At 44.7% G+C, this 14,701-nt stretch overlaps 1 protein-coding gene across 8 annotated transcripts in view; it reads left to right on the plus strand.

The window, feature by feature from the left end:
* Window positions 1-1,930: 1,930 nt before the first annotated feature.
* The window catches only part of rbfox2 (RNA binding fox-1 homolog 2), a 38,132-nt gene continuing 25,361 nt past the window's right edge, over window positions 1,931-14,701 (plus strand). For 6 of the 8 annotated variants that reach the window (XR_006007925.1, XR_006007924.1, XM_041964074.1 and 3 more), the window contains exons 1-2: window positions 1,931-2,902; window positions 10,377-10,427. Coding sequence is in view for 6 of the 8 variants with exons in the window: in XM_041964074.1 (XP_041820008.1) it covers window positions 2,651-2,902; window positions 10,377-10,427 (303 nt within the window). In the remaining 2 variants the exon portion in view is untranslated. Of the gene's footprint in view, window positions 2,903-10,376; window positions 10,428-13,750; window positions 13,916-14,701 lie in introns of those variants that run through there. The other 2 variants (XM_041964116.1, XM_041964125.1) reach the window with 1 other exon arrangement.

Below are 14,701 nucleotides of genomic sequence, written 5' to 3' on the forward strand. Positions count from 1 at the left end.
TGCTGTGTGGTGATTTAATGACATTAATTAAGGATTATGCACTGTGTGTGCAAAATCAGATGAAATGACACAGGGTGTCTCTTCAAGACAAGGCTTCAAGATCAGGTAATAGAGCTAGACTCACTGTAAAGGCACCTTTTTAATCTATTTTTTTTCCTCAAAACTAAAATGAGGCTTAATCAAATGAACACTTGCCACACAGTACAGCTAACCTGGGGCAGTTGCCAACTTTTGTTAGTAATCCAGCCAGGTCTCAAGTGAATTTTACAGGTTCAAAATATAAACAGACACACGGCTGTGAGACATGAATGCATGAGGGCATTTCTGAAGCTATTAGACCACTGACAGGCAGTTCTGATGGAGTAAATCGGCTCCTTAAGGCTACAACTAACAGACCGTTGGCTTAGCATAAAGGCTGAAATGGGGAAATCCACCTAGATAGATAGATATACTTTATTTATCCCAAGCTGGGAAATTGCAGTGCAGCAGCAGCATTACACACAGTGAAATAAGTGAAAATTTGTGAAATAAGACCATAAAGAACAAACTATACATAATAAAATATCAAAATAGCGAGCAGTAAAAAATTATATACATAATAAAATAGCAAACAGTAGTAATGAAAAGTATTGCACAACAAAGAATGTCTACACAAACCTACAATCTACCAGCACTTGTTGAATTTGGTCAAGATTTGTGGATTATGAGCAGCAGGAGCAGCAACTTCCTGAAATCAAATAAACCACAACTTGTCATTTTTACACTTTTGTTTCTCTACCAATTAAATGAGATGCAGTGTATTAATTAGTGAGCTTTAGAGGTGCTGTTCTTTGGAAAGGCAGGCTCGCTGCTTGCCCCTATGAACAGCCTTTGTGTTGAGCTAAGATGACCACCTCCTGGCTCTAGCTTCATATTTAATAAATAAAGAGTGAAATCGATCTCACTGTCATGCAGCAAGAGAGCAAATGAGTGCAAAATGTGGAAGTATTGCTTTAGATGTATCTCTGTCAAAGAAATCAGTAGAATGTTTACCAGGAGAAACCATAACACGAAGAGAAAAAACGAGCTTTTTGTGTAATCCTGGCACAGTTAAATAAGCAGCATTGAGAGAGCGTAGAGGGGCTAACCCATTTAAATCCCTGCAAGTCAAGAGGGAGAATTTGAAACCCAGCTTTGGCTCCTATTATACAGCAAATTGCCTTTTGAAGTCTTTGCCTCTAATGGTAGCCTTTGACCACTGGGTGTCATCCAAGCAATAAAAATGCCTGAGGAGCATACTCCATGCTGCATGACTCACAGCTGGGCTTGTGTGAAGACCTTGGCCTGCGTGTCGGTTGTGTAATGAGTTAGGAATGAAATCTCTCAGAGCTGGACTTGGTGATTAAGCCCACCCTCTGCTCTTCTGTCCACCATTTAACTTACAGGAGAAGAGGTACAAACTCGACTCCGCTCTTCAGGAAAAATCTGTCGTGCACAAGCAGATGTAAAGGAGCGCTGGAGTACATAATGTAGAGTACGGCAGTCTCTCAGGGCCAGAAGACCCCCCCTCCTCCTCCTCCACACACACACACACACATACATACACACACCTCCCCTCGGTGAAATGTATGGAAGCACTGCGGCACGCTGCGTGTGTTTGCAGGCTGCGCGGCTGCCTGGCTCAGCGTTCAGACGGAGAGCGGAAGACAGGAGGAGGGGAATGACTACAGCAAGAGAGGAGGAGGAGGAGGGAGGGAGGACAGTTTCCTTTCTGTAACACACGCTGCAAGATCGCACCGGGAAAACGGAGAGAGGAAAGAAAATAGTAGGCGAAAGAGAGGGGGGGAGACGAGGAAGCACCGCAGCCTCTCCGTCCGTTGTGTGTGTGTGTGTGTGTGTGTGTGTGTTGTGGTTTTTTTTTTTTTTTTTTTTGAGAGGTGAAACCGTCTTTTCGCTTCACGCAGACCAGCGGACGAACATGGGGGGAAGCGAGAGCTCCTGACGAGGATTGACTTTCAGTGAACCTTCGCTCTGCGGTGCAAGTCTGAGGCTAATAGTCAGGAGAGGAGAAAAAAAGGCGACAGGGAAGACATGTTTGAGGGGTTTTTTCGCCTTGCGGTCGCGGTAGGATGTTGATGTTGTGCTCCTAAAACAGACGGAAGAAGACCCAAAAAAGAAAAAAAGGGGGGGAGAAAGAGCCGAGGGCAAATGGGAATTGGTCGGTAGGTTTTTTTGGTTCAGGAGCCGCTGTTTTGATCGCTGTTTATTTAATTGGTTTGTTATGATCTGAAATAACGTAGGCCTCTTAGGCAGCCCCGCAGTAAATAAATACACGGTCAGCAAACCGGGGCTACATCGCTGCAAATTAACCCGCTTTTATTATATTTCAGGGGATGTTTTTATATGCGAGCCGCTGCGTTTTGTAGTAAGGTGGAAGCATTGTTTAGGTGGCATTTCTTAACCAGGCGGCCAAAACATTTCTAGATACATCTACTCTTCAGGGGGCCATACAAAGGCCCAGTAGAAACACATTAAAGGCTACTTGGAGGCTTTAAAAGACTGTTTCCACTGCGAAGAAAATCGCCCACAGGCTGGCTTTAAGCACGAAGGCGCACAACAGCAGTCTGCTCCCCACAGTTTAGATCAAGACGGGACATACGAAGATTTTTAAATGTTAATGTCGACCGACGTTGCATCCATCATGCTGCCTGTGTCCCGGGGTCTCATGGACCGGGATAGAGAGCTGGACACCATGGCCGGGGTGCATCCCAACGCGGGCGGCGCTCCCGCAGTGGTCCGCGGCATGAAGCGCGGAGACCCGGAGCCCGACGGACAGACAGCGGCGGCTCTGGTGGACTCAGCCGGGGCGGAGTGCAAGCGTCCCCGGATCGACGGCTCAGGGGGGATCGGCGAGGTTGGTCAGGTGAGGAAGAGGAGAGGGGAGGGGTGGGGGGTCTTTTGTGCAAATACAGTAATGCAGGCACGAGCACACAAGCGCCATGCGAGGATGTGCGGTGACATTATTTCAGTGCATTTCTCTTAAATACCGAGTTATTCTGTCCGGGCTGTATGTGTAATGTGGCCCTTCGCTAAGTCGTTGTTGCAGATACAGTAGTGCAGTTGTAGCTGCAGCGGAAGGGCCCCCAGCAGCCCACCATAGACTCGTCCCAGTCCATTACCAGCTCTGCGGGAAATACCACCACATCTCACAGCTGTGAATGACTCTACATGCTGCTAATTCAGTTTTTAGAGCGGCTTGTAATAGTAAGATTATAACCCACGGTGTGGCCTACATGGCTACAGTATAGCACTGTAGCTGTAGACATGCAGCTAAGGTCTAAGGAGGAACTGCAGTTGACTTCTTTGTATGAAGGTAGTCCACCAGGTTGGTCCAGTGCTGCTCCTGTTGTTTCAGAACACCTCAAAGAGCATCTTTTGTTTTATGAATACCTGTAAAGCCCAGACAGAGTCCCAGCACAGGCTGGGGGATGTAAACAAACTTGACCTTTACTATGCAAAAATAAACCCACTGCCATGTGGCATAATGGCGTGAACACCATTTGGTTTAGAATAGAGGCTGATGCCAGCGTTTGCTTGTGTGATCTTTTGGGTGGGGGGGTATTTGAGGTAAACACCTCAGACCTCCAGTTGTATGTTGGGGGCAGGGGTAGGCAGTCAACCCCAAACCTAATCAGTATAAAACCCCTGACACTCACACCCCTGCTCGTATCTGCTGCAGTATTTGGCTTCTCATTCTGTGCTCGAATCAGCAAGCGTGGTGGACTCTTTTAACCTTTTCATTTTTAATGTCAGTTGAATCAATTTGCTGTTTTTCCCCCCTCAGTGATCTAAAATTGGTTGAATATTTCTTAATAGAGCATCACAGGAGGCCAGGAGGATGTTCTGGACGTCATTATAGTTTATTATGTGGGGTGAAGCACCCCGTTGGAAGACAGAAAGCTATTTCTCTGCCATTGAAAGCACCAGTAATGGAGGTGAAGTGGCCTGTTTGCTCGTGTTTGGAAAAAGTAAATGGCTGGCTTTACATCGTCATGCTGCCCATGAGTGCTGACAGACAGGCTTAGGAACGTAATGCACTTAAAAACAGATGAGTGGAAGAGTGTGTGTGTGTGCGAGGGAGAGAGAAGAGAAGATCGATACCTTCAGCCCCTAAAATGTATTGAACGTGAGCTGGCTGGACAGTCCGGAAATGAGAGAGAGAGAGAGTTGCCCCCTCCCTCCCTCTCAGTTGGTGCAGGAGCAGATTTGCCCTATCACTGGCAGTAAAGAGGCTTTGTTTCCAGCTAATGGGATCACATCTCATACTGGAGGGGGCATTATAACCACACTGATCCTCAGATCCTTATCTGAGGGAGAGGGTTTATACAGCACTCATGCACATACACACACACATACATTAGTATTGGGGCTGTACGATATGCTGATACGTATCGCATGCTGATAGAAAAACGTCTGTCTTTTCAATTTTTATTTGTTGTGTCGCAAATCACACTCTTGATGGCAGTATATTTGGTATATGTGTGCCATATTTCATTCGCGCGACACTTTGCATTCTTCCATACGCCGTGAAAATTTGCACGAAGACAACACAAACAATATAAAATGTACTCAGAAACAGGCCTCTCATTTGGTCATTTTACATAAACTCTTTATTGATCGAATTGACAGAAAATGTGGTAACTCATGATGCGCATCGTTATCTGGACATGAAATAAGATTTATCGGGATATGAGATTTTGGTCATATCACACAGCCCTAGTCAGATAAAGAATAAGATTATAAAGTAGTAATTTGTGCAGAGCTGCAACATGTAGTTGACTGATGGAAAAATGACTTACTATTTTCAGAATTTGCCAATTGAGTAATTTTTCAACCAAAAATGCCAACATTTTGCTGTTGTCTGCCTCTCAAACTGCCTTATTTGCTGCCTTTATTTGTTTTGTATCATTGTGTGTTAGAAATCTTTGGGTTCTGGATTGTTGTCTGAGAGACTGCAATGGACATTTCATAGGCTAAATGAGGAGTGAGGAAATAATTGTTAATTTAATTGTTAATGAAAACTGGAAGACTGCGCTCAGCAGAGTGCAGATCTTCGCCAGGCATCACCCCTCCCAAACAAAGAAGAGATTAATCTAACTTGCTTGTCCCTCACAGAAGATGGCGGTGCAGATAACAAAAACAGGAATTTATTCATCTCGTAACGTGCATAACTTTAGTGGATCATAAAGATATCAGGAATTAATCTGCAGATCAAGATGAGACCAAGCTTTTCCATGAGCCATGACAGAGGCCAAAATGTGGCCTGCAACAGACTAGACAAGCCTTGTTTTTAGCCAAGCGGATAGCCAGAAATGCCGTTTGCTATGTCAAAATGTACTGTGGAAAATGGTGAATACGGCTGACATGGCGGTATAAAATTGATTTTTCAACAATTGCGAATCACTGCAGCCACGAGAGGTCCCTGAGCATCCAGTCATAAATGTGCACAAAATATATTAGGCTGATGAGCCCTGTTAAATGTGAGATTAGCTGCGGACAGACACACGGACACGCACACACACGGCCAAATGCACCAAATCCTCCATGCATATAATGATCGCTAGTTGCAGCTCCAAAAACTATACTGTGTGCTAATTTGTAAGCTCGGCTGTGAGGTTTAAAAAAAAAAACCCACCATACAGCTATTTTTCCACTGTGGTCTGTGCCTCACATATCCAACAACAATTGCCCTCTGAATCCCACTGTGTTTATATAAAACACTGTGACGTATTTTCATTCTCCAGACCCGGTGACACCATTCATATTATAGAAGCTATTTGGGTTGAGTGACATTCAATTTTCCAACTTTTAAGTCGGAGCACTTGGCTTTCAAAGAAACGTCTATAAAAATGCACACAGGCACTTCTGTAAAGCTAATCTTCAGAGGAGAGTAAAGGATGGAAAATATTACAGCAAACGTTACCCTGGCTGCCATAAAGCACCCTGTCTCCCTTCCTCCAGCCTGCATCGTTTTTTTTTTGTTTCATTTTTTTTGAAGAAGCCATTTATTGCCGGCATCACGGCAGGAGTTGAACTCTGACCTGTAGCTGACGGCAACACAATGGGTCGTGCATGCAGTAAAGAGTAATCCATTTGCACCACTCCAGCCCAGTATTGAGATGTTTCCCATTTGGCCTTTGACACCGCTGTTTTCCTCATTAGGGTATGATGTCGTCACATTGCGGGGGTGGAAATGAGTTTTAGCTGAGCACCAATGCATGTATGAATCAGTGCAGCATGCAGTACATGACTGAATGCTCAGCTAACGGGGGGGAATAAAGCTCACTGAGTGCATTCAACATCAACACAAGTTCAAATGTTCATAGAAATGAGCTGCAGACCTCCTGGTGCTCATCCGATAGTATGGATTTTAGATGAATATCAAGTTGCTGAACAGACCACCAGCTAGATTGCTCCCATTAAACAAACAGGACAACAGAATTGGGGTTTATTTTGCATTCCAGGGCTGTGCCAGGGAAGTCCTGCAGGATGGACGAGGGATTCATAACAACACCACACATCTCCTGCCCAGATTTTGGGAAACGTTGAGAGGAGGTTGTCTGCTTCGATATCCATCGTGCTGCTGAGCAGCCCATGTTTTGTTGTCACTCCGCACAGGAACCAGGGCTCTCTCTAACCTAATAAGGTCTTGCCTGGGGTGACAGCGCAGAGGAGAAATGACTTGACTCGGACACTAATGTAGGTGGATCACCCCTCTGTACTTTCATCTCAGCCCGGGCACTGAAATAGAATGAAAACGTCAGCAAGAAAAATGTACTCTTGCTGCAAGTTGAGAATATTTATTTAGTTTTTGGGCCCCTGTTTTTCTGTGATAAATCGCCAGCAACGGTCTGTTGACTGAATTATGTTTGAGAGAGACCAGCAGAGAAAGGCTGCATGCTCTGGTGCTCCGCTCTGAGGCAGATTTGATGTGCTGAAAATGCAGTTATCCTCACATATCGATTGCAGTTAAGTGATTTGTTACTCTTCCAGTATTTCTTTTGTGGATTTTGATGCGTTTATAAATATAAATTTACTCATGTTTATTTAGAACTTATGATTCAGGCATTAATTTGTAGTAGTTAGAGACAGAATAATATATATTATATCAATATGCTGTCCATATACTACAAAATAAAACAATCCATAATTAATCCCACCGTGTTTAAATTTGCACTGTTCCAGCAGCAGAGGGGATAGTGCGATAGTAAGAAGCATCAGTGAAAAAGCAAGACAAATAGTAATTTAACTGTAATTAAAAAAACAAACAAAACAGAACATTATTAAAGATGAAGTGATGAAAATCAGAAAAATTATTATCTTCAGCTATGTTGGTAACTGGTTGTTTAAATATTTTGTGAAGCACAAATGCCAAAAAATAGCTTTTTGTAGGCTCTTCAGCCTCATGAGTTTTTGACATACGTGAAAGATAAATTTAACATATTTTGGTTTTGTGCTTTTGATCAGAGAAAGATCCCCTTGGTAATTGTGATGGATATTTTCCATCATTTTCTGACATTTCTTCGACTAAACGGTTCATTGATTGAACCAAGGAAACACTCTGCAGATGGATAGTAATTATTAGCAGCAGCTGTAGACATAATTCACATAAAAGCACTTGAGATTATGTAGAAATATGGTCATTATTACATAGTTTGACCAGGTGTTTCCAGGGCCCTGGTTCAACTGCTTCTTTGATAAACAACTCTTTCATAATCAGTTTTAATGAATCCCAGCTAAAATGTCAGAACTGAACAGCCGGCCAAAAATATCTACCAAAAATGGGCATCGACGCTGGTCTCAGAAGTCCAGCACGAGGCTCGAGTTTCAGTGGAAAGATGCTGAAATAATGATGTCTAGTAATCATGATGGGCAATAATGTTTATGCAGTAAATATTTACATACAAATTCGAAAGTTAAATTGGGGGAATAAAAATGTGTTTAATTGAGAGAGTGTTTGATTATGTTGCATGCAAGTTTCTTGCTGATACTGCTTTTTTATTATCATTATTATTATTATTATGATTATTATTATTATTATTCGCCAGAACTTTTGAGGACACCTCCAAAGTCCTTTTTAGCTGCAGCCAACACCCTCCTGAAAAAGCATGTGTAGGTTTACTGTGGAACGTCGGAGGGATGTGAAGTACGTCGAGGGAAAATAAACTTCAGATCACCTGGCCGGCTGTTTGGAGGCTTAGCACATAAGTGCTCTGTGGATGAAATGGATTCACATCCTCCTGAGTGTATGGAGTGCCCTGCTTTGCAGTTAGGTAGGATGACTCTCGGAGCAGTGATATGTAGTTCCTCCTCTGCTCCTCCTCTGAAGAGCAGCAGTCCCAAGGCACGATAGGAATAGACACGAGTCTTGTGACCAAATTAGACACTGCACACGCTCGCTAAACAATCACACACACACCTACCACCTGTAGTTTTTGGAGAGGGAGTAGCAGGGTTCATGTGTAGAAGGGATTACTGTCGCCTTGTGAAAAGATGGTGTGAAGGAGAAACTTTGGATGCAACTGAGCTTCTCATCCCTCGCCTGTTTTCAGATTTCATTATTACAGGCCTGCGCCCCCCATCCCCTGAGCTCATCTCTCCTCCCCCCTCCTCCCCTCTTCGCCATCTGTTGACTTCAAGTCATTTTGTTACTTTCTCCTGATTGCTCACCCGGTCTTCCCCTGCAGTCTCTTGTTTTACCTCCCCCACCCTGAAAACCACCACCATCACCGCCCCCGGACGAGAATCAGCTGTGCTTCATTTGTCACCAACAACAAAAAAAACCCCCCAAAAAGGTCGAACTGTGATTAACTCGCTGCATTAAGTGCAAGATCTTTTTGTTTCTCATGCACTGCGGTGCTGAGAGTGAGACTGGAGCAGCCCTCCCTCTCTCATTCCTCCCAGTTCCTTAAGGAAATTAAGCACATGACTCCGCTCATGTATGAGTCATTGTCTTTGCTCCCTCCATCTCTCTGTTTTTTTCATTGCTGTCCATTTCCCGTTGTATTTCCAGCGCTGGTTCCTCCCTCAGCCTCTCGCAAATATGAAATCCAGATGTGTGTGTTTTTACAACACCTCCCCCTCCACTTTGACACAGCGTACTGCATCTTTTTTTGTCTCCTGTTTTTGGTTTTGTTGTGATTCTTTTCTACTCCATACCTTCAGTGCGTCGAGTTTAGAGTTTGGCCTCGCTGTAAAATCAGGTTTATACTTTATTCATGTTATTCAAGCCTCTAAGAGGTGATTCATTATTTAGAGCTTCTACCTCCCAAAGCCAGTTCACTAAGTACATTTTTGGCTCTGAGATAGACTCACACAAACTGTAGTTTTCGATCGCAAAGACATTCCCCCCACCTCCACCACCACCACCACCACCACCCCACCCCCCCATTCCTCCCCAGCCAAGCCTCTTGCATTTGGAAACATTGTGCTCGGTTTTTAGTGAAATGCCCCCATGAGGTCCAGAGTTAGATGGCTACAGTATTAATCAGGCGAACTCAAGCTGTGAAGCGCACGGAGCAAAGTGTTCCCCTTGGGGACAGAGCAGATGAGGGACATTGGTTCCAGATGAAAGGAAGATGGAGGGGGGGGGGGCAGAGAGAGGAGGGAGGAGCTGAGTTGTTTTCTAATCTAGTGATATGAAGCCAGAGACAGGCAAATCTGTTTTCCTCCTTCAAAGCGAGTTGTAATTGCTATGAAAATCTCCCTTTTTAATGGAATGCATTAGCATAAAAGCTGGAACACAGTGTTATGAGTACAAATAAAGTGAGTTACAAACTATTTTAGGGAGTGGGGACGTGATTTCTGTTTAATATTTGCCTCTAAACAAAATGAGTTTCTTTCTAATGCGTCTTGTTTAACTGTAATTACTCACCAGATGTTTGATGTATCCATCTTTGCTTTTCCGCTGGCAGAACGTTGAGAGGAATGTGTTGGAGGTTGCATCGGGGCTCATGATGCCATTTCACACCAATGGGCTTCATGCTCGCTGACACTCCTGACCCATTTATGATTTAAGAGCCGTGGTGACACTCGTTCCCTCTGCCCGTCTTTCATCTCCCGCTCGCATGATCTCACTCGCCCCCGTAATCACGTCTTTACAAGCAGACAAAAGATCCACTGGGTGGAAAACTCTGGAGGAGATAGCAGGAGTGTGTCACCGCCGGAGTTAATTTGATTAGGAGTCAGTAACACCGCAGAGCTGTGAAGTCAAATATGGAGAGATTGCAAGAATATAAAGACAGTGAATGCATGAACGTGAATTCCCAAGTTTTTATCTTGTCTTGCTTTGCCGGTAACTGACCATGTATCCAAAAATCTGCTCTTCTGTCTTTCAGAACAACGACCCTTTGACCCTTGGTTACCATGGCTACCCATCTCATAGTCAGGTAAGGACTTACATTCATGTCAGACCTGCAAAAATCCGTGTTTTATAGCATTCCACCATCCCACCTTCTAATGTTTCTGTCCCATCTGGATACTGTATTCTTATAGCATTAATGTGGCTCAGTGATGCGCTGCAAACCACAAGGTGGGGGTGTAGATTATAATTTATCAGTCGTGTAGAGGAAAACATGCCTCCATACCCTTCACTCTTCCAGTCTCACCCTTCCACTGCTTTTCTTTCTCTCGTTAACAATCAGCAATATGATTAATCACCATTGAACTTATCTTGTCTGCTAGAGTCTAAACATGCAGATATTCCTGCTGTTTTGTCCATAAACAAACACCTTCGCACACTCATGTGAAAGGAATTGTATTGAATGCTGTGCGTGAGACTGTGTGTGCAAGGCTACAGTCTGTTTACTCGTGTTTGTATTAGCCTGGTGATTGTGTTATTAGACTGCTCAGTTTATGTGGTTAATCCTTAGCTCATCCTCTGTTCATCCACTCATCCTCTCATGCTCTGCCCGTAATCCGCTCATCCCTCGCTCACTGCGACGCCCAACAACCTCTGGCTGCTTATCTGCACTTTATCTGTTCTTAAGCCTTCGCTTGTACACTCTTAATTGCTTCAGTATGGGTGTTTTTTTTTCTCCTGGTTGTCTGTTGCACTGTTTAGCGGATATTGCGGAAGCCAATTAGCCAGTTTTCAATTCACTGTAAGATTCTTTGAACCGTTCCCTTCTTAATGATAACATCTGAGGAATGATCATATTAAAGTTAGAGTGCTGAAGTGTTACCTTGTGCGAGTGATCTCTTGTTCGGATGTGAGGAAGTCGAGGACTACTTGGGGGACTCGGAAGTGTGAGCTGGCCTCTGACCAGGAAACAAAAGGCAGGGAGGAAGAAAACAATGGTGGGCAGCGGAGGCTCCCACAACACTGAGGTGCTAAACTGTCAACAGCAGTGTGAGAATGATGCGATCAAAGGCTCCTGAAAGGAAGAGCCTGGAGAGCAGCCGCAGAGGCCCGACGTGTGAAGGGAGAGACGAGCCCTTTTTCAGACACGAGCCCCCTTTACACAGAGATCCTGCAATGCTGCTGTAAAGAAGACCTGTCATTACGCGCCTTCGCTTTTTCACACTGAGCCAAACAACGCCGGCATGAAGCTCCCAGTGTGTGATTTTAGATATGGTGCCGATGTTCTTGAAGCAAAAGAGGCGTGACGTATAACACGTGCGCCAGACAGCGACACTGCTTTTTGATTGATCTCGTGCTCCCGGAAAGCGTTGTCTCTCCGGTCCGCAGACATTTTTGGTCGCCGTTCTACTCCTTTGAATTATCTGTTAGCTGCTGCTAGCTGCTTTTTAAATCCCCTGGTGGTGGCTCACGCACATTAAAGCGTCATCAAAGCGTTGCACCGCCGGTAACCCCTTTTACACAGACGATGATTCGGCTCCATTACTGTCTCCGCTGCCATCTTAAAGGCAGAATAACATACAGGAGATATATATACAGTCTAAACTACATATGTAGTAAGCTATATACATATATTACACTGTATAGGTGATGATCCAGTGACAGCTTTATTCAAATCAAATCACAACCACTTCTCACACTAACCAATGTTTTTCATCTGTTCACCATCTATCAGACTATAAAATTCTGTCTATTAAATAAGCACAGTTAAAATGACAAGACTGACGCACTGATGGTTGTCTTTTTTTTTTACGCTTTTGCCTCGGACCACACGAGGGAAAAAATGTATTAAAATGTGTTTTACAGACTGATCTGACACGAAAAGAATCTATGTACTGAGTTAAGATGATGTTCCTCCCAGTATTTTGTGATTTATCAAAGTTGTTTAAATTTTTCTGTGTATAAGGAACGATAAGTGACATGTGCATATGCTTACATCAGACCCCATTACAGCCAGCATTTTGGTATTAATAATTAATTATGTTAATTCTGTAAGTGACGCTCTAGTAGTTATAGTAGTTTTCATTGTTATCGGTGGAGTCCGACTTTCCCATGCAAGATATAAATTGCCTGCCTACGCATAAGGGACTCATGGGAATCGATGCATGCATCTATTGGATGTTGTCCTTCAGACAAATACTGGCATATGGGTTCAGTATTACCATGGTGGAATTTATCGTTGACCATGATGAATCTTCTCAGCCCAAGGTTTGTTTGGTGTCGCTCTAAAGAGTAGCTGCTCAAGGCGTGTTTTCCTGTCCCCAGTGGACGATGCATGTGACATTTAATGTATCTGTGGGAAATATCTGGCTCTTTGGCTGATAAATGCCCCACTGTGTTTTCCAGCTTTTTGCTAACTTTGTCCGTCTGTGGTTTTGTGCTGCGCAGGTAGCATACAGTGTGTGTTTTTTATTGCTTTTTCGCTGAAAACAGCTGTCTTATGCTGCCGGAAATGAGGTTGATAGGGGCGGCGAGGAAGAGCAAACCAAAAAGAGTGAAGTTGCAGGCTTTAAAACCAAAGCAATGTGCTGGAAGATGTTAAAATGCTCCGTAAAGCTGAGCGAAATTGTAGAGTTGGGTGATAGTTGTCTGTGGGTTTGTCAATATGAGCGATCCCTTTCAGTATTCAGCCTTGAGCTGTGTTGGAGGTGTTATGAAAATGTTATTAGGTCCGAGTGCAGTCGTGACTTTTGCAGAAAAGTGAGTTGGGCGTGTGTTCAAACATGAGACAAACATAAAATATTGCCAGCACATTTATGTAACAAGGTGCATGTCTGAAAGGGGCTAGAAAGAGAGAAGGAACGTCTTCACTTCCTCTCCCAGTGGTGCCAGCAGCCCCAGTTAACTCACCTACATGGAGAAAGAGAACAGAAGAAGAGAGAGAGAGAGAGGAGGGAGGGACTGCGACATGAGAGGGAAGCAGAGGGGAGGGGAAAGTTTGCAGGTGTGACAGAGGAAGAGAAATAGGAGGGGGGAGGCGTCAGGCTATCTGGGTGAGAGAGGAGGAGGAGGACTGGAGAAGAGACAGAAGAGATGAGCAGGCAAGGGCACAGCAGCAAAACAGAAGGCTGGGGGTAGAGGGAAAGGAAGAAGTGAGTGGGAGAGGGAAAGAAAAGAGTGAGTGGGAGACAGATACAGAAAGAGAGAGAGAGACAGAGAGAGAGAGAGGGGTAAAGAAAAGAAATAAAGCGAGGAAGCAAGCGAGGGAGAGTGACAGGGACAGAGGCCAGCAGAGGAGGAGGAGGAGGAGGTGGAAGAGGGGAGGGTGTGGGGGGCGGGGGGGTATTGGCATGGCAGACAGAGCGAGCGGGGGCAGAGAGAGGGAGATTTTGAATCTGTGAGACAGACAAGAGAGACTGAGCTGGTGAGGTGACACAGGCTCGGAGAGAGGGAGAGCGAGCGAGGCAGCGTGAGAGGAGGAAAGGAGAGAGAGAGGGAGAGGAGAGAGGAGCGACGACAGTGTGAGTTGTTGCACAGAATACGATGATGGGACTGTACTATCCTTCCGTGTTGTCGGTGAGTGTTTATCTCCATATCTTTTCATATCCTCCTCTGTGTACGCGTCCGCCGTATCTCTTCGCCAAGGCTCGGGCTCCACTGTACATGAAGCGGCGTCGGAGCGGGGCAGCACTGTCATTGAGCATGAAATGTTAATTAACTACTAACAGATGAGGACTCTACTTGACCCCTTTACTAGAGTGGTCCGGTCAGGGCATTTCAGACTCTTGTTAGGACTCGTCGGCCAGTCGCTGTGAGGGATATAAACACTGAAACTCCTGTAGTAGGCGTAGATGACAGCGAGATACAGGCTGGAGATTGTATCGCTACAATTATGATTCGCTACGGTGAAACGCACGAGCGGCGATGTATTATTTGCACGCCGTTGTTGTGGCATCTGTTCTCCTGCCCAGAGCTAGAAGCGCACGCAATCTGAACATCAAGAGCCGCCACTGCCAGAAACTGTTCTCTGCCATGTATTATGTATGCTCAGAAGAATCCATGTGAACATACAGTACAGCGTGTTAGTCTGTGCAGCTGGGTGTAGCAGTTGAGCGGTAAAGTCTTCAGACATTTCTGAGGGTGAAAGAGTGGAAACAGTGAAGGAATTAGGGGGAGGAGAGGTAAGTGAAAAAGTCTTTCTTCTTTATTGCCCCTGCAGCTGTCTCTGTACATCGCTCAAGCCCGTGAGTGAAAGGGACAGGTGTCCCCAGAACAGTTGTCTCTGTCTTTTTTCTTTCCTTTCTTACTCTCTTTCTTTCTCTTCCTCCCTCTTCTCCCTTCTGCATCTCTTCTATTCAGCTA

This window comes from Chelmon rostratus, chromosome 3, assembly GCF_017976325.1.
Source record: "Chelmon rostratus isolate fCheRos1 chromosome 3, fCheRos1.pri, whole genome shotgun sequence".
Classification (NCBI taxonomy): Eukaryota; Metazoa; Chordata; class Actinopteri; order Chaetodontiformes; family Chaetodontidae; genus Chelmon; species Chelmon rostratus.